The 26,520-nt window shown below is 45.2% G+C and overlaps 1 protein-coding gene across 1 annotated transcript in view; it reads right to left on the minus strand.

The window, feature by feature from the left end:
- ANKFN1 (ankyrin repeat and fibronectin type III domain containing 1) overlaps positions 1-26,520 on the minus strand; it is a 1,224,583-nt gene that overhangs the window by 1,074,833 nt on the left and 123,230 nt on the right. The window contains exon 2 of the mRNA XM_073684132.1: positions 649-844. Coding sequence (XP_073540233.1) covers positions 649-828 — 180 coding nt within the window. The 5' untranslated portion in view covers positions 829-844. The remainder of the gene's footprint in view (positions 1-648; positions 845-26,520) is intronic.

Consider the following 26,520-nt stretch of genomic DNA (forward strand, 5'->3'; position numbering starts at 1 on the left):
CAATACTAATATATATGTATGCTTTATGAATATTTGTTTGGTCTGGTTGTTAGGGAGTTGGGAGAGCTGTATAATCTAGTAGGAATCCACATGTAGTAGTACTGGCACAGCTCCTATACCCACACCATCAAGGCTAAGTTCACACAAGCTTATACAAAATCCAGAATACTAGGAAGATATTTTTTTTCTCCATATATCATCCAAAGACAGTCGATTTTTATACAACAGCACGTATTAAAAAAATTACAAGAATAAATACATTTTCCTTTGTTATAGAATTACAATGTATCTGTTAAAATTTTATTTCTCTGTACAGAATCAGATTTTTTTTTCACACTCATAGATTTGAATGGGCGAGTCTCATTCAACCATCAGAAGAAAGTACAGTATACTGCTATTTGTTACGCGTAGATTTACTCGGTGAAAAAAAATCTCTCATCTGCACTGCCCCATTGAATAACATTGGTCCGAGTGCTGTCCATGAGCAATTGTTGCACTTTAACCAAAAGTTACGTTGTGTGAACTTGTCCACATTGTGTCTGATGTACTATGTGGTCAGTTTAAGGGAAAGATTCAATCAAAACCAATACACAATATGTAATTTATGCATATTCCTTAAACATTCAATAGGAAAGAAAATGAACTTACTACAGATGGTTTCCGGAAACGGTCAGCTCTTGCTCTGAAATAGGCTTCATCGAATGATGAGTGGCTTCCCTTTAATTTTTCAGAAAGGTTTCGATATAGGCGTTTGGCTGCATTTGGTGAAGCTGGGGCACTGATCTTTTTGGATTGTGTGAGCTGTAGATTTTGCATCTGTTGCGTCATGATTGCGTGGTATATCCTAACAAGAAAAAAAAAAGGTTCATTTTTCGATTATACTGTGCACAATTTACTGCACATGTAACATATCAGAATCGAAGAAATTTAAGTTTTAGATATGAGCCAATGTCTGAAAATGTGCTTCAATAGTTTTCCACTGATATTCTTTTACTCTAAAGGGGTTATTCTCTACTCAAACAACCCCTTTCTAAATTAGACACTCCCCCTTGTAAATAAAAATAACATACCTATCGCCCTCACCGGCATCTTTCCGATTCCACCAAAGATAGCACTGTGTCCCCATGGCTCATGTGACGGACACTTTTATGCTACATAAATCCTGCAATCCATCAGCAGTCGCAGAATGGCTGCATGACTTATGTGGCATAATAGCGTCACACAATCCCTGGGAGACCCAGCACTAACTGAAACAGCAACAGTGTGGGTTGTTAGTGTCTTTGATTTTTTACAAGGGCCAGAACTTAATTTAAAAAAGTGTTTTTCCAGGTAGTGAGCAACCACTTTAAGGGCAGGTGCAGACTGCTGTAGATTCTCTTATCCAAGAGAATCAGGCCAACTATACAAATGACACTCTGATCAAACTCTGATCAGAGTGTGAGCATATTGAGCTCCGATTTTATCAGATGAGGATGGACAAAAACAGTTTCTCCATTTTTTCCATTCTGCGTGGAAATCGGACTGCACTCATGTATCATCCGATTGCAGTCCGATATTTCCCAGGGATTCAATGACTTGCATAGTTGAGTGCTATACCAATATCAGATCATACTCGGGCTTGTAGCAGTCTCTGTCTGAGGAGAAAATCGGACATCTGTATGGCCCCATAGAATAACATTGGTCTGAGTGCAATCCGTTGTTTTTGTCGGACTGCACTCGGACCAAAAATACGCTATATGCACCTGCCATGAGTGGAGCTTTCAGTTCTCCAGACATGTTTATTTAGGTAATGCGTGTATTTCCAATGAAATAAAAATTCTACATCACATTTTTTATAAATCTGTGTTGAGGCATTCCTGTTTTTCCAAGAAATTGAGTAATAAATTTACAACTGAGTGTTAACATTTCCCTTGTCAAAGGGGAGTGTCTACACATTGGTGGTACAGATTGGACAGTATCATATTTTTTTAGAGATACATCCATTACTAAGAATATGCTATGGAATTTTTATATGAAAGCGAATTTACAAAAACAAAAGAGCTTTTTTTTAAATGTCTATAATACATACAAGACAACATGTACTATTATGGATAAGTGACAAATACAGCTCAGAAATGGAGATATGGACCAGACACCATGTTACAATAAATCAGAGCAAACACTGGCAAGTATTTCACCATCAATACACAATATGAAAATGAATGACATACACTAATGTTCAAAAGTTTGGGGTCATTTAGAAATTTCATTATTTTTGAAAGAAAAGCACCTTTGTTTTCAATGAAGCTAACATTAATTAAATCAGAAATACACTCTATACATTGTTAATGTGGTAAATGACTATTCTAGCTGTAAACGTCTTGTTTTTATTACAATATCTACATAGGTGTAATGAGGCCCATTTCCAACAACCACCACTCCAGTGTTTTAATGGTACATTGTGTTTGCTAACTGTGTAAGAAGGCTAATGGATGTTTAGAAAACCCTAGAAAACCCTTGCACAAGTATGTTAGCCCAGCTGAGAACGGTTTGGCTGATTTGAGAAGCTATAAAATTGACCTTCCTTTGAGGTAGTTGAGAATCTGGAGCATTACATTTGTTTGTTCTATGGAACTCTCAAAATAGCCAGAAAAAGAGAACTTTCATGTGAAATTCGACAGTCTATGCTTGTTCTTAGAAATGAAGGCTATTCCATGAGAGAAATTGCCAAGAAACTGAAGATTTCCTACAACGATGTGTACTACTCCCTTCAGAGGAGAGCACAAACAGGCTCTAACCAGAGTAGAAAGAAAAGTGTGAGGCTCCGCTAGCACAACTGAGCAACAAGACCAGTACATTAGAGTCTCTAGTTTGATAAATTGACGCCTCACAGCTCCTCAACTGGCAGCTTCATTAAATAGTACACGCAAAGTGCCAGTGCCAATGTCTAGAGCGAAGAGGAGACTCCGGAGATGCTGGCCTTCAGGGCAAAGAAAAAGCCGTATCTGAGACTGGCTAATAAAAGGAAAAGATTAATATGGGCAAAAGAACACAGACATTGGACAGAGGAAGATTGAAAAAAGTTTTATGGACAGACAAATCAAAGTTTGAAGTGTTTGGATCACACAGAAGAACATTTGTGAGACGCAGAACAACTGAAAAGATGCTGGAAGAGTGCCTGACGCCATATGTCAAGCATGGTGGAGGTAATGTGATGGTCTGGGGTTGCTTTGGTGCTGGTAAAGTGGAAGATTTGTTCAAGTTAAATGGGATTTTGAATAAGGAAGGCTATCACTCCATTCTGCAGCGCCATGCCATACCCTGTGGACAGCGCTTGATTGGAGCCAATTTCATCCTACAACAGGACAATGACCCAAAGCACACCTCCAAATTATGCATGAACTATTTAGGGAAGAAACCGGCAGCTGATATTCTATCTGTAATGGAGTGGCCAGCGCAGTCACCAGATCTCAACCCCATTGAGCTGTTGTGGGAGCAGCTTGACCGTATGGTTCGCAAAAAGTGCCCATCAAGCCTATACAACTTGTGGAGGGGAAATTTCTCAAGATTACCTCAGCAAATTATTAGCTAGAATGCCAAAGGTCTGCAATGCTGGAATTGCTGCAAAGCAAGCATTCTTTGACGAAAGCAAAATTTGAAGGAGAAAATTATTCTTTCAAATAGAAATCATTATTTCTAACCTTGTCAATGTCTGGACTATATTTTCTAATCATTTTGTAACTCATTTGATAAATAAAAGTATGAGTTTTCATGGAAAACACAAAATTGTCTGGGTGACCCCAAACTTTTGAACGGTTGTGTATTTCTAAAAAGAAAATTTCAAAAATAGTCAAAGACCAATTCCAAAATGTACATACTTAGCAGAGGGTGAACACCTATCAGAGACTGATCCAAATAAGGGTAATCTGCAACACTCCACGTAATGATAGATCATAATCCGAAAATTAAAAAAAAAAATAATTCCATATATCAATAGTAGTTTGAACAGTATCCAACACTTGGTAATAATTTTTTATTTCTCTTGCAAATGTATTGCCTTTTTGTGCTTATTTACAAGTCAAGCCTTTCTTGTAAAGGTTTAATGGTTTTTATTAAAAGCTATCAAGAGACTACTCTAATGATATTGTTATTGACTACAAGCAAGGTAGACACTATGTGACATAAGGCAGTGGCGTGCCGCCCACAGAGGCAGACCACGCGGCTGCTATGAGGCCCAAGGGTTCAGGGGGCCCGATGTCAGCAGACCTGTCCATAGACACGCCCCCCTAGATTACTGCGCTGTGCACACAGTCACCGGAGAGTATCTGAGCAGCCTGAGTGTGGTGATCATTAGAGCCTGGCAAATGGAGACAGAGGGAGCCGTCCTGGATGCAGGGGTGAGACTCAGCTGACTGACTCTGCAAGTTTAACATTGTAACACTGTGTCAAATGAGTTTCTACCGTGGTGCGGTCTGTTGGATGTGACAGTGTTAAAACGGGGGGTGGAGTCGTAAATAAAATTGTACCAACTATTTACTGGTTTATGGGGAGGAGGGCTAGGAACAAATAAAGAGTCAGGAAGCATCCTTAACACTGAGCAACTGTCACACTGTCCTGTGCCAGTCATCAAAGGTGTAACTCCTGTACCTGAGACCAGAGGGGATTATAGCTGAACATGACACCTGTGTCAATGGAAGAATGTTAGTAAATTGTCTAAATTTCTGCTTCACACATATTTATCTGCACTGCAGGTCATGGTCTCTTAGTGGAGGATTCAAGAGGTTGTCTATTACTTTTTGATTGATTACCTATTTTTAGTCAATGCTTCTATTGTCACAGGTGTCATATTCAGTTATAATCCCATCTGGTCCCTTAGGATAGGTCATCAATGTCTGATCGGTCGGGTTCCAACACCCGGCACCACCGCCAATCAGCTATTATTAGTGTCGGCTAGAAGTACTCACTTGTGGAGCTGGCCATCTTCTGGTTGTTGCCGAAGCTTGGTACTACACATCCACCTCCTATTCAAATCAATAGAAGGCAGATGTATAGTACACTGCAGCCGCCGCTATCAGAAGACGGCCAGCGTCACAAGTGAGTACTTCCAGCTGGCACCGATAACAGCTGATCGGCGTGGGTGACGGGTGTTGGACCCTGACCGATAAGAAATTGATGACCTATAGGTGACCAAAGGATAGGTCATGAATCAAAAAGTAGTGGACAACCTCTTTAACTGAAGTAGAAAAGGACAGACTAAAGAGTGTTCAGCAGAGCAAAACACAAGGCTTTCAGAAACAGTAAATCTGATCCCCAGACCATCACTAACCACTCGTCTATTTGCTGCATTTAGCTTAAAAGGGTTGTCCAGGTTTGAGATGGATATCTGCAATCACTTTATCTAATTGCAGACTTCTGAATCCTCACAGCGCACACATCGCATACTGTCAGGATTCTCTGGTTCCAGCGGCGAGAGTGGATGATCATGTGACCACAAGTAAGCGATTTCCATTCTTCCAGTCACATTCTTACTAGAAGTGCTCGATATCGATCAATATAACTGAACTGAGTGAAGCCGAGCATGTCTAATCGTCATGTGACCACATATATGCAAATCACATACTTGCAGCCACGTGAACGGCTGCTCATGCCACTGCCATCGGAGAATCCTGACAGCGTATGATGTGAGGATTCAGATGTCCGCAGTCATATAGACCGATTGCAGACTTTCATCCCAAATTTGGACAACCCCTCTGTCTGCGTGCATATATATATATGTGTGAGTGGCTACATAACAAAAAAATAATAATATAGTCACCTCTGTAAGCACAGAGATATGCAAAATGAAGGTACTTGGAGCATAAATTTACCAATTCATGGGAGATCATCAACAATGACGACATATACCATTCTTTTACGGGACCTAACCAAATTTAAAGGGGAGATGGGATCCACCACTAATTAAAAACAGCCTTTCACATTTCTGATTTTTCCACATACAAGAAAAATGGACCTATTATTAAATAATCAGACTTTGATCAGATTGTGGTCCAAGTGTCATCCATTTTTATTGTAAGTGGAGAAATAAAAAAAATATCCGTGTGTCATCAGTGTGACACATACCGGCGACTGGGAATCAGCAGTACTGTTTGGGCTGTTCCCAAGCACCGGGTGCATCTGTCATCATTGTTCCCTGCTGGTGCAGCGATCAGCACTAGCATGGGACAATGTTGACAGTTGTATTGTAAAATAAAAAACACTTATACCCACCTGTCCGACATACTGCCCGATGCTGCAATCCATCTGACCGACATCTTTCCGCGACCGCAGGAGCTGAGGAGCAGAGGAGAATGACTCTGCGCTGAGGTCACTTAGTGACAGGACACAGCTCACTGAGCTGAGCGCAGATCAGGGGCTCGTTCACTGAAGTGAGTCATTCTCCTCTGCTCCTCGGCATTTGTGGTCGCTTCAAAGCACCGCAGACGCCGCTGATGTAGAATTGTCAGTCAGATGGATTACGACATGGGACAGTATGTCGGACAGGTGAGTAATGTGTTTTTTATTTTAGTCTTATTTTTAAAAATACAACTGTCAACATTGTCCCCTGCTGGTGCTAATTGCAGCATAAGAAGGGGACAATTATGACAGATGCCTTCAGCACCCAGCGCTTGGAAACAGCACTAACTATACTGCTGATTCCCAGGCACCGGTAGGTGTGATCCTGATGTGGCAAACGGACGGCACACATATGCCACACTGGTAGACACGGAAATGGATATCTTTCCAGTACTGGAAATATCTGGACGTATGAAAGTGAACTTAAGCTGATGGGAGGAGATCAGTATACTATTGGGGATGGTGACTGCCTCCATAATCTGACTGATGCCCTCCCATCAGCCTTAGGCCTCATTCACACATCAGTATTTTTGATCAGTATTTCATCAGTATTTCTATGCCAAATCCATGAGCGTCTCCAAAACACAGAACAGGCAGCAATCTTTCAATTATAGTTTTCCTCTATAAGCTCCATTTGAATTTTTCACTAACAAACAGTGATGCAAAACACTGATCAAATACTGATGTGTGAATGAGGCCTTAAGCTGTTTTTAATTTCTTCTGAATCCTACCTGCCCTTTATATTTGTAGCTTTTAGACTGGGAGAGATATGTCTGAAAATTATTAGGTTATGGTCCCATCAAAGATGAGATACGGCTTGTCGTGGCTGGTGGGCTCTCATGAAATGGACAATTTATGCACTAAGCACATTCATTTTATAAGTATATTCTATATAGCAGTAATGAAGTTGAAATGTCATATATTCAATGTTTGCAAATCTCAGCGCTTACAAAGGCGGCTGCATTCTTCTATATAAACCATTCATTCTTGACACGCCAGTCTTCACAGCAAGCTGATGTGCTGAGTTCTAACACAGTGGAGTGGGAGAGAGATGTGCTTTGCACAATCTTCACAGGCTACAAACCCATAAATCTAGCCCAGTTTCTGATCAGAGGATTTCATCCACGATGTCCATATTTGGGCAAATGGACAAAGGTTGTCTTTATGAGTGAAACTCTATACCATGCATATATCATTTAATGATTGTAGTAACATGGACTTCACTATACATACGTACTGTACATACGTAAAAATGTCACTGTGTAAAATAGCTCTTACTATAGTACCAGTGGCATACCACTAATAGTGGCAGACCTCATGGCCACTTTTGAGCCGTGAGTTGAGACCCGGTGCTAAAAGGTGCTGAAAGGTGCTGCTGTACCATTAAGTCGTGAGTCTGTGTCTCAGCGCAGCAGGCATAATGACTTCACTATATTTCGTCTGCTGTGCATAGCCTCAGTTCACACGGTGCATAGAGCATCTCATTGGGGAAACAGGGCTAGGTGATACATTTTTTAATTTTTAATATGTCAGGACTATTAGGGGTTTGTGGGGCCTTATATACTGTGATGGGAACTACTGAAAGGGGGTCATCCTATTGTGTGGCGGGCCTGTGGGGACCATCATATTGTGGTGGGGCCTACTATAAGGGCCAATTTCACTATGTGTAGGGGACCTGTGCTGACTATCATACTGTGGGTGCCTTCATCATATTGTATGGGGGTTCTGTGGAAGGCCTATGGGGGTTCTGTGGAAGGCCTGTGGGGCCATCATACTGTGTGGAGGCTGTGAGGGCCATTATACAATGTGGGTCTGTGGGGATCATCATACTTTGCGGAGACCATCATACTGTGTAAGGGGGGGGTTGCTGTGGGGGGTTTGCGAGGGCCATCATACTTTGCTGGTATGTGTGGGCCATCATATTTTATGGCGGCCATCATTCTGTATGAGGGGGGGGTTGCTGTGTGGCCATCATACTGTGTGGGGGGGGAGGTTGTGAGGGCCATCATACTTTGTTGGTATGTGCGGGCCATCATACTTTGTGGGGGCCATCATACTGTGTTGGGGTGCTATGGGAGCCATTATACTGTGTAGGTGGTTGTAGGGACATAATACTTTGCCGGGGGGACTATGGAGTCATCATACTGTGATTGTAGGGGTCATAGTAGGGAAATTTACTGTAGGGGGTATCATACAGTGTGTTGGATGCATTTTTTGGGGTATTTAAATCTATAGGTTGATAAAAGCGATGAGAACACAAAAGGGCTTCAGTATGGGCACATTTACTATGTATATGCAACAAGACATGTCCATTTCCCTGTCTTCAAAAGTTGAGAGATATGCCCTTTTGTGACTGCGCCTATATACTGTGATTCCACTTACATTACAGAATTTTTTTTATGGGGAGGGGCCCAATTTGGACTTTTGCTTTGGGGCCCCATGATTTCTATGTACGCCCCTGACATAAGGCATTTATTCCATAATTGCAATGAAATCCTTTAATCCTGGTAACAGTACTATCTTCTTATAAATGCCATATTACAATATTAAAAAAGAACACCATTCAAACAATGATTTTCCACGTGATGATAGCTGTAAGTACATTTGTAATTGCCCTTATGATACATTAATCTACCCATCTTACATGTGAATGCCTAGAACTTGTACTTTTTAACATGATCTCTGGACCATTTACCCAGGTCACATTGATCTTTTGCCTTACAAAGAATGATGGGAGTGCTGTTGAGGTCCTGAATATCCTTTGTTGAGATAAATGTTTTTGTTCTATTTACATATTACATTGATCATTTTATTTTTTAAACCAATTACTTGTGTCCTGGTGAAACTACGAGGTATTTTGGACTAATGTTAGACATAAAGTAAAAATAGCTATTAGCTGGCTCATCATATTTCTGTAGTGTAACATAAAACCTTTTCATAATCTGATATTACTAAAGAAACAAATAATACCAACAGGCTGAACCTTATAGCTTTAGATGACTTTGTAAAAGTTATAGCAACCTTGACTTTTCTGTATATACTTGTGACTCTTATATCACAATGCTTTGTGCGATTATTTTTGTTCTTTAAGTCCAAATAGTCAAATTTGATACGATTACAGTCACTCAGTAAAACTTTTTGTACTGTAGAATTAGGGCTTTCTCCCACTTGCAATTGGACGAGTGCAATCCGATAAAAAATCGGATTGCACTCGCCACAATATTACCCTATGGTGCAGCTCACATCTGCGATTATTTTCTCATGCCGATTTGGCATGCGAAAACTATCAGACCATGCTGCAATTTTGTTATGCTCTAAGATGACGCAAGTGGTTCGTGGACCCACTGTGCCACAGACTGGACGTACCCTGGAAGGACATGACTAAGAAGCCACCTGGTGTTTGCTGGAGCCTCTAGTGGTGAGGTCAGGCTTGTGGGGCAGGTAGCTGCCAGGTGCAACTTCTGGGCTCGTCCGGCAGTAACTGCTGACCCCAAACGGAAGAGACATTACTACGGAGCAGAATGACCACTTGGGACATGTTGAGACAGGACGGCCACTTGGGACAAGTTCAGACAGGACGGCCACTTGGGACTGGGATGAACTGTGTAGACAGAACGGCCACTGGGACAGGGTTCAGACTCACTGGTGTCAGGAAATATTTCTTGTACCGCCGATACAGCCACAGGGTAAAGATACTGTGGACGCGGATTTAGGATTAGGGTTCGGGTCTGGGCATACAGCCCCCAGGGTAGCAGACAGGTACCGCAGATGCGGTTTCAGGAAACATGGGCAACTAGACTGGACTTAGGGACTCAGGATATGGGACACAGGATATGGAATACGGGAAACTGTAACAGACTAGGGATGGGGGACCTGGCTCACAATAACCACCAACAAAACTATAGTGGTTGCTCCGGCACCTCCCTATTGGGGAGGATGCCTTTTATACAAGATGTCTCCCAGCTATTGGCTGGGAGACACCTTGCAGGTGCACATACATTAGACTAAATGCCTCCCAGCTGTTACTGGGGGCAGTTACCATGTGCGCGCACTGCCCCTTTAAGAACAGGGGAGCGTGCGCACGCATGCCATACCAACTCCCCTGAGACACAGTGCTGCATGTTCAGGGGAGGAAGGAGGCAGGAGCATGCCGGGGGCCATGCTGCGAGCCGGGGCGGTGAGTAGACGGGCGTCCCCACACAGAGGAAACATCGCAGTGCACTCGGATATCACATAAGTGCAATGCGATTCCTGCCAAAGCCGGCAACAGAGGAGATGGAAAAATGTATTTCTCTGTCTCCTCCGCACCTGTGCTGTGATTCTCTCATGCGAGAGGATCTGAGCACAGAGCACTGACACTCGGCTCCCGCTCGCAGTAGAGCAGGAGCCGAGTATCATTAGCATATCGCATCCGATGCTCTCGCATCGGATGTGATTTGCTACTGGGACTCTGGCCTTAAGCTAATATACTAAATATAAAAAAACTCAACAGTAGACAATAGAGATGAGTTGATCAATCCATTGTGAACTGACTGAACTCATACTCAGCAGCGTGAACAAAATTGGTCCGATGTTGTTCCTGAAAAGTCAAACAAGTGTCATGCAAGTGTCATGCGAGTACAATGCGATTTTTCTCACCTAGCATCCGAACAACATCCAAATGACATGCGAATGCAATCCGTATGCAATACGATTTTAACTTTTGCTTTTACATAGAGTAATAATGTATGTCATTTAAAGATAGTTTTCAAGTCCATTCTTAAAAACATAGCAAGATAGATAGATAGATAAGTAGGTAGATAGAAAGAAATATGTGAGTGAGATTTATAATCAGTGCTTTGCATGTTTCGCTTACTGTACATGTATTTAAGTAATAAATAAATAAATAAATGAATGAAAAAAATGGCATGGGGTTCCCCATAAATTTTATTAACCAGCCGAGGGAAAGCTGACATCTTGTTGCTAATGCTTATAGCCTGGGAAGGAAGTAATACACATGGAGCTTCCCAGGCTATTAATATCAGCTCACAGCTGTATACTTAGCCTTTATTGGCTATTAAAATGGGGGACCCCCCCAAAAAAATAGCGTGGGGTCCCCCCAATAGCTAGTAACCAGCAAAGGCTAAGCAGACAGCTGCGGGCTGACATTAATAAGCTAGGAAGGGGCCATGTATACTGTCCCCTTACCAGACTAAAACATAAGCTCTCAGTCGCCCCAGAAATGGCATATCGATAAGATGCGCCAATTCTGGTGCTTAGCCTCCACTCTTCCGACTTGCCCTGAAACAAAAAAAATTACAGTTCATCTGATTCAGCACTACCAAATAAAAAATCAAGGAAGATAATGCAGCTAGGTAATAAAATTGTAAATTTTTATTAATTCATAGTTATAAACAATAAATCCATCTTAAAACAGGGAAAAAATGGCAAAGAGACCGCACAAATCCATGTAGCTGAAGGACATAAATGGTATTGAGTAGTGTTGAGCATTTCGATACTGAAATATCGGGTATCGACCGATATTCGCGGTATCGGAGTTCCGATACTGAGTTCTGATACTTTTAGAATATCGAATACCGGAATCGGAAGTTCCCATAATGCCTGCGCTCTGCAGTGTCTCTGAAGGATGACAAGCTGGATGGCAGTGCTCAGCTTACTGTACTTGTCATTTAGTGTTAAAGGATTTATTTAAAAAAATAATAGTGTTTTCATGCACCGTCTCTTTAAAAAAGCTGGCCGGCAATTCAGCAGCGGCATACACCGGTACCCGACAATTTACAACAGAAAGAATAGAGCATCACACATGGATTAGATAGATAGAAACATGTCAGTCACATATATAAGGAGTACAGTGACAGTGTTGCTTACTGTACTTGTCATTTAGTGTTAAAGGATTTATTCAAAAAAATAATAGTGTTTTCATGCACCGTCTCTTTAAAAAAGTCAGCCGGCAATTCAGCAGCTGTACCCGACAATTTATAACAGAAAGAATAGAGCATCACACATAGATTAGATAGATAGAAACATGTCAGTCACATATATCAGAAGTAGTGTTGAGCCACCCCCGTAGTGTTCGGGTTCGGTTCGGTTCGTCGAACACCGGGATGTTCGAGGAACTGTTCGTCGAACTGTTCGTCGAACACCTTAGAACACCGTCGAATACCGTTAAAACCAATGGCAGGCAAACAAAAACACATAGAAACATATAGAAAACACCTTCAAAGGTGTCCAAAAGCTGACAAACTGCTCAGAAGATGCTCTCTTTAAAAAAGCCGGCCGGCAATTCAGCAGCGGCATACACCGGTACCCGACAATTTAGACAAGAAGGAATAGAGCATCACACATAGATTAGATAGATAGAAACATGTCAGTCACATATATATGAAGTACAGTGACAGTGCTGCTTACTGTACTTTTCATTTAGTGTAAAGGATTTATTAAAAAAAATAATAGTGTTTTCGTGCACCGTCTCTTTAAAAAAGCCGGCCGGCAATTCAGCAGCGGTACCCGACAATTTATAACAGAAAGAATAGAGCATCACACATAGATAGATATAAACATGCCAATCACATATATAATAAGTACAGTGACAGTGTTGGTTACTGTACTTGTCATTTAGTGTAAAGGATTTATTTAAAAAAATAATAGTGTTTTCATGCACCGTCTCTTTAAAAAAGCCGGCCGGCAATTCAGCAGCTGTACCCGACAATTTAGAACAGAAAGATAGAGCATCACACATAGATTAGATAGATAGAAACATGTCAGTCACATATATAAGAAGTACAGTGATAGTGTTGATCACTGTACTTGTCATTTAGTGTTAAAATAAAGGATTTATTAAAAAAAAATTGGCGTGGGGTTCCCCGTAATTTTAGTCTCTAGCGGAGGTTAAGCAGACGGCTGGGGCAGATGTTTGAAGCCTGGGAAGGGGGTAATACCCACGGAGCTTCCCAGGCTACTAATATCAGCCCCCAGCTGAATACCTAGCCTTTACTAGCTATTAAAATGGGGGACCCCCCCAAAAAAAATGACATGGGGTCCCCCCTATTTAAATAGCTAGCAAAGGCTAAGCAGACAGCTGGGGGCTGATATTAAGAGCCCAGGAAGGGTGCCATGAATATTGGCCCCCTCCCAGGCTAGAAACACCAGCCGTCAGCTGTCCCAGAAATGGCGCATCCGTAGGATGCGCCAAATCTGGCACTTAGCTTCGCTCTTCCCACTGCCCTGTAGCGGTGGCAGTGGGGTAATAGGGCTGGGGTTGATGTCAGCTTATAATGCCAGCTGACATCAAGCCCAGGTTAGTAATGGAGAGGCGTCTATAAGACACCCCCATTACTAACCCCATAGTCAAAGTTAAAAGAAAACACAAACACCCAGAATAAAGTCCTTTAATTGAAATAAACACACAATTCTTTATTGTTCTAAATTAAACCATACTTACCATCACGCCCATTCCAGCTGAAGCCAGCGATCTCCTGCAATAAAAGTAAAATAATAAAGCAACCTCATCCTTACCTTTCCATGGTTCCCACGACAGCTTCAGCTCTACTACATCGAGATGACAGGCTGGACCGCAGCAGAACGCTGCCATCCAGCCTGTCATCCCGCAGACACTGAGAAGCGCAGGCATGCTTGCGCTCCTCAGTGTCTGGCTGTGACGGCATAAAGATGAGCCGAGGTCATGTCCAATGAGCTCGGCTCACCTCATGCACGTCACTGACAGCGTGGGAGAATTCTCACGCTGAAGCGCTGAATGCAGGAGAATTTTCCCACGCTGTCAGTGACGTGCATGAGGCTGATATTTAAATTTGGCGCACAAATCGGTGATTGGTCGCGGGCAGCGTCCAATCACCGATTTGTGCCGCACATTTAAATAGCGGCCGCGACCAATTGGATGTCAGCGCCGCTCCCCGGTCCTCCCTTCACGCCCTAGCCGCATGGATGTCAGCGGCGCTGCCTGTGCGGATACTTCCGCTGCGAGAACCCGGGACATGAGCGGGCGCTCGGAGCAGAAGTATCCCGACCCGCAGCGCCGCTCCCCGGTCCTCCCTTCACACCCTAGCCTCTGATGTCCCCACAGTATCCGCATGGTGTTACAAAGGTTCGGACATTTGTGTTAAAAATCGCTGATTGGTCGCTGGCGCTGCCCGCGACCAATCACCGATTTGGGCGCCAAATTTAAATATCGGCCGCGACCAATCACCCATCTTGGCTCCACATTTAAACACCGCTGTACTGATTGGTCGCGGACGCTATTTAAATGTGGCGCCAAAATCGGTGATTGGTCGCGCCCAGCGTCGGCGACCAATCAGCACAGCGGTGTTTAAATGTGGAGCCAAGATCGGTGATTGGTTGCGGCCGATATTTAAATTTGGCGCCCAAATCGGTGATTGGTCGCGGGCAGCGCCCGCGACCAATCAGCGATTATTAACACAAATGTCCGGATCTTTGTAACACCATGCGGATACTGTGGGGAGATCAGCGGCTAGGGTGTCAAGAGAGGACCGGGGAGCGGCGCTGCGGGTCGGGATACATCTGCTGCGAGCAGTCGCTCATCTCCCGGCTTCTCGCAGCGGAAGTATCCGACCAGGCAGCGGCGCTCCCCGGTCCTCACCAATACGATTCGCTGATTGGTCGCGCTCTCCGCACGCGATCAATCAGTGATCTTGGCGCTAAAGTTAAACACCGCTCTGCTGATTGGTCGTGGAAACTGCCCGCGACCAATCACCGATTTGGGCGCCACATTTAAATAGCGGCCGCAACCAATCAGTGAGATTGGCGCCAAATTTAAACAACGCTCTGCTGATTGGTCTCGGACTCCAGCCGCGACCAGTCAGCGAGATTGGCGCCAAATTTAAACCCCGCTCTGCTAATTGGTCGCGGATGCCTGCCGCGACTAATCAGCATTATTGGCGCCAAATTTAAACACCGCTCTGCTGATTGATCGCGGTCGCCGTCCGCAACCAATCAGCAGTATTGGCGCCAAATTTAAACCCTGCTCGGCTGATTGGTCACGGTTGCCGGCCGCGACCAATCAGCAGTATTGGCGCCAAATTTAAACCCCGCTCTGCTGATGGGTCACGGTTGCCGGCCGCGACCAATCAGCGATTTTGGCGCCAAATTGAAACACCGCTCTGCTGATTGGTCGCGGCCGGCGATTGCGACCAATCAGCATTATTGGCGCCAAATTTAATCCCCGCTCTGCTGATTGGTCGCGACCGCCGGCCGCGACTAATCAACATTGTTGCCGCCAAATTTAAACACCGCCCTGCTGAATGGTCGCGGTCGTGACCAATCACCGTTATTGGCGCCAAATTTAAACACCGCTTTGCTGATTGGTCGCAACCGCAACCAATCAGCATTATTGGCGCAAAATTTAAACACCGCTTTGCTGATTGGTCGCGACCGCGACCAATCAGCATTATTGGCGCAAAATTTAAACCCCGCTCTGCTGATTAGTCGCAACCGCCGGCCGTGACCAATCAGCGATATAGTCGCCAAATTTCAACACCGCTTTGCTGATTGGTCGCGGTTGCTGGCCGCGACCAGTCAGCGATTTTGGCGCCAAATTTAAACACCGCTCTGCTGATTGCGCCGGGTCTGCCGCATACATATTCTAGAATACCCGATGCGTTAGAATCGGGCCACCATCTAGTTTCATGAAATAATTTAAAAAAAAATTGACGTGGGGCTTCGCACTATATTTGTGTCCAGCCAGGTACAGCAGGCAGGAACGGGCTGCCCCCAACCATCAGCTGCCTATTTGTACCTGGTTGGACACAACAATATAGGGAAGCCCTTTTTTTCTTAATTATTTCATGAATTTCATGAAATAATTAAAAAAAAAAATACGTGGGGCTTCGCCCTATTTTTGTGTCCAGCCAGGTACAACTAGGCAGCTGGGGGCTGGAATCTGCAGCGCAGGGAGGCCCAAGCTTTCTGGGTCCCCCCTGCTTCAAATTGCAGTCCGCAGCCACCCCGGAAAATGGCGCGTTCATAGAAGCGCCATCTTCTGGCGCTGTACCCAACTCATCCAGGGCCCTGGTGCGGTGGCTCACTGGGTAATAAAGGGGTTATGGCCACCTTGGCATTATCAGCTGGCCCTAAGCCCGAAATTCATGGGGTCACGCCAATATTAGACATGACCGCCATGAATTTCTAGTAAAGTATTTAAAATAAACACAACACCCAGAATAAAGTCCTTTAATTGAAATAAACACACAATTCTTTATTGTTCTAAATTAAACCATACTTACCGTCACGCCCATTCCAGCTGAAGCCAACGATCTCCTGCAACAAAAGTAAAATAATAAAGCAACCTCATCCTTACCTTTCCATGGTTCCCACGACAGCTTCAGCTCTGCTACATCGAGATGACAGGCTGGACCGCAGCAGAACGCTGCCATCCAGCCTGTCATCCCGCAGACACTGAGAAGGGCAGGCATGCTTGCGCTCCTCAGTGTCTCGCTGTGACGGCATAAAGATGAGACGAGTTCATGTCCAATGATCTCAGCTCACCTCATTCACGTCACTGACAGCGTGGGAAAATTCTCCTGCACTCAGCGCTACAGCGTGAGAATTCTCCCACGCTGTCAGTGACGTGCATGAGGTGAGCTGAGATCATTGGACATGAATGAGCTCACCTCATGCACGTCACTGACAGCGTGGGAAAATTCTCACGCTGTAGCGCTGAGTGCAGGAGAATTCTCCCACGCTGTCAGTGACGTGCATGAGGTGAGCTGAGTTCATTGGACATGAACTCGTCTCATCTTTATGCCGTCACTGCGAGACACTGAGGAGCGCAAGCATGCCTGCGCTTCTCAGTGTCTGCGGGATGACAGGCTGGATGGCAGCGTTCTGCTGCGGTCCAGCCTGTCATCTCGATGTAGCAGAGCTGAAGCTGTCGTGGGAACCATGGAAAGGTAAGGATGATGTTGCTTTATTATTTTACTTTTATTGCAGGAGATCGTTGGCTTCAGCTGGAATGGGCGTGGTGGTAAGTATGGTTTAATTTAGAACAATAAAGGAATTTGTCTTTATTTCAATTAAAGGAGTTTATTCTGGGTGTTTGTGTTTTCTTTTAACTTTGACTATGGGATTAGTAATGGGGGTGTCTTATAGACGCCTCTCCATTACTAACCTGGGCTTGATGTCAGCTGGTATTATAAGCTGACATCAACCCCAGCCCTATTACCCCACTGCCACCGCTACAGGGCAGTGGGAAGAGCGAGGCTAAGTGCCAGAATTAGCGCATCCTATGGATGCGCCAGTTCTGGGGCAGCTGACGGCTGGTGTTTCTAGCCTGGGAGGGGGCCAATATTCATGGCACCCTTCCTGGGCTATTAATATCAGCCCCCAGCTGTCTGCCTAGCCTTTGCTAGCTATTAAAATAGGGGGGACCCCACGTCATTTTTTTGGGGGTCCCCCATTTTAATAGCTAATAAAGGCTAGGTATTCACCTGGGGGCTGATATTAGTAGCCTTGGAAGCTCCATGGGTATTACCCCCCTCCCAGGCTTCAAACATCTGCCCCAGCCGTCTGCTTAACCTCCGCTAGATGCTAAAATTTTGGGGACCCCCACGCCAATTTTTTTTTAAATAAATCCTTTATTTTAACACTAAATGACAAGTACAGTAAGCAACACTGTCACTGTACTTCATATATATGTGACTGACATGTTTCTATCTATCTAATCTATGTGTGATTCTCTATTCTTTCTATTCCAAATTGTCGGGTACCGCTGCTGAATTGCCGGCCGGCTTTTTTAAAGAGACGGTGCATGAAAACACTATTATTTTTTTTGATAAATCCTTTACACTAAATGACAAATACAGTAAGCAACACTGTCACTGTACTTCGTATATATGTGGCTGACTTGTTTCTATCTATCTAATCTATGTGTGATGCTTTATTCTTTTTGTTCTAAATTGTCGGGTACCGGTCTATGCCGCTGCTGAATTGCCGCTTTTCATGTTTCACTGTTGGCACTGTTCCCATCGATTTGGGCAATCACTGTAATGCCACAACCACCATGGCTGTGGCATTACAGTAAGTGGCAGGCAATCCCTGCATGATTGGTGCTCAAAATAGCGCCAGACATGCAGGACACGCTTTTGGTGCACGAACGGTTATCGAACATAACCTCGAACAGCCGAATTTTTTGAAAATCGTTCGGGTTCGTTAAACAACTCGAACACCGCCCAAAACAGCTCGAATTTGAGATTGGCGAACAGTTCTAGTCGAACACCGCTCATCTCTAATCAGAAGTACAGTGATAGTGTTGATTACTGTACATGTCATTTAGTGTTAAAATAAAGGATTTATTAAAAAAAAAATTGGCGTGGGGTTCCCCGTAATTTTAGTCTCTAGCGGAGGTTAAGCAGAGAGCTGGGGCAGATATTTGAACCCTGGGAAGGGGGTAACACCCACGGAGATTCCCAGGCTACTAATATCAGCCCCCAGCTGAATACCTAGCCTTTACTAGCTATTAAAATGGGGGACTCCAAAAAAAATGACGTGGGGTCTCCCCTATTTTAATAGCTAGCAAAGGCTAGGCAGACAGCTGGGGGCTGATATTAATAGCCCAGGAAGGGTGCCATGAATATAGGCCCCCTCCCAAGCTAGAAACACCAGCCGTCAGCCGCCCCAGAAATGACGCATCCATAGGATGCGCCAATTCTGGCACTTAGCCTCGCGCTTCCCACTGCCCTGTAGCGGTGGCAGTGGGGTAATAGGGCTGGGGTTGATGTCAGCTTATAATGCCAGCTGACATCAAGCCCAGATTAGTAATGGAGAGGCGTCTATAAGACACCCCCATTACTAACCCCATAGTCAAAGTTAAAAAAAAAAACACAAACACCCAGAATAAAGTCCTTTAATTGAAATAAACACACAATTTTTTAATGTTCTAAATTAAACCATACCTACCATCACGCCCATTCCAGCTGAAGCCAACGATCTCCTGCAATAAAAGTAAAATAATAAAGCAACATCATCCTTACCTTTCCATGGTTCCCACGACGGCTCCAGCTCTGCTACATTCACATGACAGGCTGGATCGCAGCCGAAAGCTGCCATCCAGCTTGCCACGCCGCAGAGACTGAGAAGCGCAGGCATGCTTGCACTCCTCAGTGTCTCGCTGTGACGCATCCAGATGAGCCGAGTTCATGTCCAATGATTTCAGTTCACCTCATGCCCGCAGCTGTCCGCTTTCCCTCAGCTGGTTAACAAAATTCCAGTGGACCCCACGCCATTCTTTTCTGTAACTTATTTATTACTAAAATACATGTACAGTAAGCTACAGATGCACTGTACTAATTATATATATATGTCACTCACATATTTCTATCTATTCTATGTATTTACAGTATATCTAGTCTATCTATTATATTGTGATGAAACACACTGTGATTTTACTGTGCTAGGCTGATGAAATGTCAGGTTTTCCAGGAGATGGGTGTGTAAAAATCGGACGGCACATGCATAGTCCAAGTGCCATGCGATTTTTTTACCACAACCATTAATTTACATTGGTGAGGTATGTCTGATATATACAGCCACTCGCAGCATGCTGTGATTTATTCTCATTTTGATCTGAGCTGAGAAAGAAATCGCAGATGAACAGGGAATCATTGAGTAACATTAGTCAGAGTGCAATCCGATTTTTTATCTGATTGCACTCGCCCGTCTTTCTCGCAGATGAGTATCAGTCCTGAGTCAAACTTCCTGAAATTCTCCAGTACTGGCAAATTCAAACACTTTGCAATTTGAATAGAGAGGATTTAAAAAAATAAAACCTACCGTATTTTTTGGACCATAAGACGCACTTTTTCCCCCTCAAATTTGGGAGGAAAATGGGGGGTGCGTCTTATGGTCCGAACGTTGCGTACCTGCGGTGGTGATGGAGCGGGATCTCCCTCCTTGGCGGTGGTGGAATCAAAAGAGGAGGAAGTGACATGCTGCGGGTGTCTGGCTGGAGGATGCGGGTGTCTGGCTGGGGGCCAGCACGGGTTGAACTGAATGCGGGCAGTCTCTGGCTGTGGGCCGGGGCGGTGAGCGGCGCAGGTTTCTGGTGTGCGCGGTCACTTCCTGAAGCTGTGATCCACAGGAAAATGGCCGCCCGAGCCGGTGCATGCGCTGACTTGCAGCTCAGGCAACCATTTTCCTGTAGACCACTGCTTCAGGAAGATGGCCGCACACATCGGAAAACTGCGCAGCTCACTGCCCCGGCCCGCAGCCAGCAACTGCCCGCATTCAGTTCAACCCGCGCTGGCCCCCAGCCAGACACCCGCAGCCCCCTGCCAGACACCCGCAGCATCTCACCTCCTCCGCTCACCGCCCCAGACCGCAGTCAGACACTTCCCGCATCCAGACTAACCCCAGCCAGACACCAAGGGCCCCCATCCAGACACCAAGGGCCCCCAGCCAGACACCCGTGGCCCCCAGCGAGTCACCCGCAGCACCTCACCTCCTCCTCCTTTGCTGTTGCCACTGCCGCCAACACCACCACCACTGGTCCCGGTCTCCAGGCAGGCCTCGGCGGCACGCAAGCAGGTCCCTATCGGCCAAACAATGACCCCGGCTCTCAGCCAGGCCCAGGGCCCGGCCCCCAGCCATGCACCGGGCCTCAGCCAGGCCCCCAGCCATGCACTGGGCCTCAGCCAGGCCCTGGCCCCCAGCCTGGCATCGGGCCCCAGCCTGGCATTGGGCACCAGCCATCTCTTCTGCTGCAGCCGCCAGGTTCCTAAAGGAGGGAATGGAGGGCCCTGCATTCCTGCTCCACCGCAACTCCCCGCTGCTGGAGCACCGGATTCCTGAAGGACCCTGCCTCCTGTGACCCTCGCTCCACCCACCCCCAGGTAAGATACTGTACCTATTAAGACTATAAGGCAGACCTCATCTTTTAAAATATATATTTTTTCTATATTCCTCTCCAAAATTTAGGGTACGTCTTAAGGTCCGGTGCGTCTTATAGTCCGAAAAATACGGTAACCGCCAAGCTCCATTGGCAGCTGAAGATTACAGCAGCGCGAAAGTGAACTCATTGCATCAGGCATGTGGGATTCCTCATAGCTATCACATCACACATCTATAACAGCCAATAAGCGGAGACTATCACAGCGACTATAAAGAAAAAAGTCAGGGCAGTGACCATTTTAGAAATTTACTCCCTCGGGATAGGAGATACAGAGTGCATAACTCATTTTACACAGGTATAGAAAATGGTTTAAATCTGATTGTGGTATACTTCTAGAGTAGGTATGAGCGAGTACTAAAATGCTCAGGTGCTCGTTACTCGGGTCGAGCAAATCGTAATACTAAGTAAGTCAATGGGAAACTTGAGCATTTTTCCGGCGATGTCCCCCGGAGGTCTCGAGGGGGCCTAAAAATTGGCCAAATCGATGGGAACAGTGCTAAAGTGATATGGGAACAGCATGAGGAAGACCACTGGAAGCTTCTCTGACTCCCAGGTCACTGCCGTGAACAATGTTGTCAGAGTATTACAACTAGTGATGAGCGAACATGCTCGCCACTGCTCGGTACTCACCCCAGCATCACAGTGCTCGACAAGCTCGGCGAGTATTTCCGGGTTGCTCGAGTGGGAACTCGGGTGCCCACCCTGCATGTTTAGCGCTCTTTAGAGAGGCTATAAACATGCAGGGATTGCCTACCATGCACTGTAATGCCGTAGCGATGCTGGTTGTGGGCATTACAGTGATTGGCTGGCAGCACAGCGTCATCAGGTCTATATAAGACCTGGCGCCGCTATGCTCGTCACAGTCTACCCCGGAATCAGGCAGAGTAGGGAGAGCTGCTGCTGAGTCAGGGAGAGATTTGCTTGTTTACAGTTAGTATAGGTATTCCACAACATATATCTATATATCCATCTAAACTAACAGTTCTTCTGAGGACTAATCAAGGTGCATATTTTCAGTGGTGAAGGTGATAGCATGAGTTAGGCAGGCAGGCAGTGTATGTGGCAGAGTGTTGTGCATATAGTGCAAGAGGGTCCATAGCACGTTCCTGCTGAGCTCCTGTGATAGATATTTGTAGACACAGCCCCATATATCATGGGCCATGGCCATTTTTTTTTATCTTAATCCTGATTATTTGCCTAAAAAGCAATCCAGAGTACACATTTTTTCTGCTCCATTTGCTTGTTTGTACTGCAGAATACAGCCAGATCTTTTCCATATTACAGCGATACAAATCCAGAAATTTGAACTGAACGTGGAAAATATTGGCTTACATTTTCATTTTGTTACAGTGTGTCGGTCAAGCTATTCACACTAAGTTTCTGAGAAGAATAATATTACTAAACTACAGGCCTGCTATTTAAAACTGTGGTTCTCTGTCAGACGTATCTCACATATAACTGTGTTCCAAAATCAGCCATTTCTGCCATCAATTTGGTTGCAGTGTGTCGGTCAACCTATTCCCACTTGGTCTCTGTGAAGAATAGTATTAGTAAATTACAGGCCTGCTATTTAAAACCGTGGTTCTCTGTCAGATGTATCTCATATATAACTGTGTTCCAAAATCAGCCATTTCTGCCTTCCATTTCGTTGCAGTGTGTCGGTCAAGCTATTCACACTAGGTCTCTGTGAAGACAGAGTAGTATTAGTAAATTACAGGCATGCTAGTTAAAACCGTGGTTCTCTGTCAAACGCATCACATATAACTGCATTCCAAAATCAGCCATTTCTAGTGAACATTGGAAAATATTGTCCTCCATTTAAAATGAGCAAGGTGAGTGGCAAAGGATGGGGAAGTGGATGAGTATGCAGAGGCCGAGGTCGTGGGAAAGTTGAAATGGTGCCACAACAAACACCCACATCTTGTCGCCCGACCTTCCTGTTCCAATTGCTAGGGGACCGCAGGACACCACTATTGAACCCAGAGCAATGTCAAAAGGTTGTTGGTTGGATAGCAGATAATGCTTCCTGTCTTTTTGCCACCACCACTACCACCCTGTCTTCCACACGGTCAAGTTTCAGTAGCCGTGAGTCTAGACCACCTATTTCTCACCCTGATCCTCCTTCCTCCCACCATGCCGAGCTTCCGGAGACAATTGATCCCACACTTGGACACTCTGAAAAGCTGTTCACTTTTCCATTTGTAGATTCGGGCCTCTTGCCCAGCCAGCTTCAAGCGAGTCAAGCGGGTGAAGAGGAGAACGCGTGTAGCAATGCCCAAATATTTGAGCAACCACAATCACACAAAGGCAACGGTGGGAAAATGCAATTACTGTCGCAAGAGGTGGATGATGATGAGACACAATTGCCAGAAAGTCAGGAGGAGGACCAAGGTGCAGAAGTGGAAGATATGGTGGTGGATGATATAGTAACTGACACAACCTGGCAGGGGGACATGCAGAGCAAGGACAGCAGCACACAGGGGGAGGGAGGCATAGCATCACAACAAGCAGGAAGAAGCAGTGTGGCGGCCGCAGACACAAGGCTCCCCATAACACCAACACAACGGAAGTTGCCAGTACAACTGTTAGGTCTTACCGAGTCTGGTTCTTTTTTAAAGACTTTACAGATAACCCCAAAAAGGCCATTTTCACCACCTGCCAAGCAACCATCAGCAGGGGTAGCAAAACTAGAAGCCTGACCACTAGTGTTGAGCCACCCCCGTAGTGTTCGGGTTCGGTTCGGTTCGTCGAACACCGGGATGTTCGAGGAACTGTTCGTCGAACTGTTCGTCGAACACCTTAGAACACCGTCGAACACCGTTAAAACCAATGGCAGGCAAACAAAAACACATAGAAACACATAGAAAACACCTGCAAAGGTGTCCAAAAGCTGACAAACTGCTCAGAAGACACTCTCTTTAAAAAAGCCGGCCGGCAAATTCAGCAGCGGCATACACCGGTACCCGACAATTTAGACAAGAAGGAATAGAGCATCACACATAGATTAGATAGATAGAAACATGTCAGTCACACATATAAGAAGCACAGTGACAGTGTTGGTTACTGCACTTGTCATTTAGTGTAAAGGATTTATTAAAAAAAATATTAGTGTTTCCATGCACCGTCTCTTTAAAAAAGCCGGCCGGCAATTCAGCATCTGTACCCGACAATTTAGAACAGAAAGAATAGAGCTTCACACATAGATTAGATAGATAGAAACATGTCAGTCACATATATAATAAGTACAGTGATAGTGTTGCTTACTGTACTTGTCATTTAGTGTAAAGGATTTATTTAAAAAAATAATAGTGTTTTCATGCACTGTCTCTTTAAAAAAGCCGGCCGGCAATTCAGCAGCGGTACCCGACAATTTAGAACAGAAAGATAGAGCATCACACATAGATTAGATAGATAGAAACATGTCAGTCACATATATATGAAGTACAGTGATAGTGTTGGTTACTGTACTTGTCATTTAGTATTAAAATAAAGGATTTATTATTAAAAAAATTGGCGTGGGGTTCCCCTTAATTTTAGGCTCTAGCGGAGGTTAAGCAGACGGCTGGGGCAGATGTTTGAAGCCTGGGAAGGGGGTAATACCCACGGAGCTTCCCAGGCTACTAATATCAGCCCCCAGCTGAATACATAGCCTTTACTAGCTATTAAAATGGGAGACCCCCCAAAAAAAATGACGTGGGGTCCCCCCTAATTTAATAGCTAGCAAAGGCTAGGCAGACAGCTGGGGGCTGATATTAATAGCCCAGGAAGGGAGCCATGAATATTGGCCCCCTCCCAGGCTAGAAACACCAGCCGTCAGCCGCCCCAGAAATGGCGCATTCATAGGATGCGCCAATTCTGGCACTTAGCCTCGCTCTTCCACGCTGCCCTGGTGCGGTGGCAGGGGGTAATAGGGTTGGGGTTGATGTCAGCTTATAATGCCAGCTGACATCAAGCCCAGATTAGTAATGGAGAGGCGTCTATAAGACACCCCCATTACTAACCCCATAGTCAAAGTTAAAAAAAAAACACAAACACCCAGAATAAAGTCCTTTAATTGAAATAAAGACACAATCCTTTATTGTTCTAAATTAAACCATACTTACCATCACGCCCATTCCAGCTGAAGCCAACGATCTCCTGCAATAAAAGAAAAATAATAAAGCAACCTCATCCTTACCTTTCCATGGTTCCCACGACAGCTTCAGCTCTGCTGCATCGAGATGACAGGCTGGACCGCAGCAGAACGCTGCCATCCAGCCTGTCATCCCGCAGACACTGAGAAGCGCAGGCTTGCTTGCGCTGCTCAGCGTCTCTCTGTGACGACATCCAGATGAGCCGAGTTCATGTCCAATGAACTCGGCTCACCTCATGCACGTCACTGACAGCGTGGGAAAATTCTCACGCTGAAGCGCTGATTGCAGGAGAATTTTCCCACGCTGTCAGTGACGTGCAGGAGGTGAGCTGAGTTCATTGGACATGAGCTCACCTCATGCACATCACTGACAGCATGGGAGAATTCTCCTGCACTCAGCACTTCAGCGTGAGAATTTTCCCACGCTGTCAGTGACGTGCATGAGGTGAGCCGAGTTCATTGGACATGACCTCGGCTCATCTGGATGCCGTCACAGCGAGACAGTGAGGAGCGCAAGCAAGCCTGCGCTTCTCAGTGTCTGCGGGATGACAGACTGGATGGCAGCGTTCTGCTGCGGTCCAGCCAGTCATCTCGATGTAGCAGAGCTGAAGCTGTCGTGGGAACCATGGAAAGGTAAGGATGAGGTTGGTTTATTATTTTTCTTTTATTGCAGGAGATCGTTGGCTTCAGCTGGAATGGGTGTGATGGTAAGTATGGTTTAATTTAGAACAATAAAGAATTGTGTCTTTATTTCAATTAAAGGACTTTATTCTGGGTGTGTTTTTTTTAAATACTTTACTAGAAATTCATGGCGGTCATGTCTAATACTGGCGTGACCCCATGAATTTGGGCTTGGGGCCAGCTGATAATACCAAGCTGGCCCTAACCCCTTTATTACCCAGTGAGCCACCGCACCAGGGCCCTGGATGAGTTGGGTACAGCGCCAGAAGATGGCGCTTCTATGAACGCGCCATTTTCCGGGGTGGCTGCGGACTGCAATTTGTAGCGAGGGGGGGGGCCCAGAAAGCTTGGGCCTCCCTGCGCTGCAGATTCCAGCCCCCAGCTGCCTAGTTGTACCTGGCTGGACACAAAAATAGGG

The sequence above is a fragment of the Phyllobates terribilis genome, unplaced genomic scaffold (genome assembly GCF_046119375.1).
Source record: "Phyllobates terribilis strain yellow unplaced genomic scaffold, ASM4611937v1 Scaffold_5__5_contigs__length_657084704, whole genome shotgun sequence".
In the NCBI taxonomy this organism is placed as follows: domain Eukaryota; kingdom Metazoa; phylum Chordata; class Amphibia; order Anura; family Dendrobatidae; genus Phyllobates; species Phyllobates terribilis.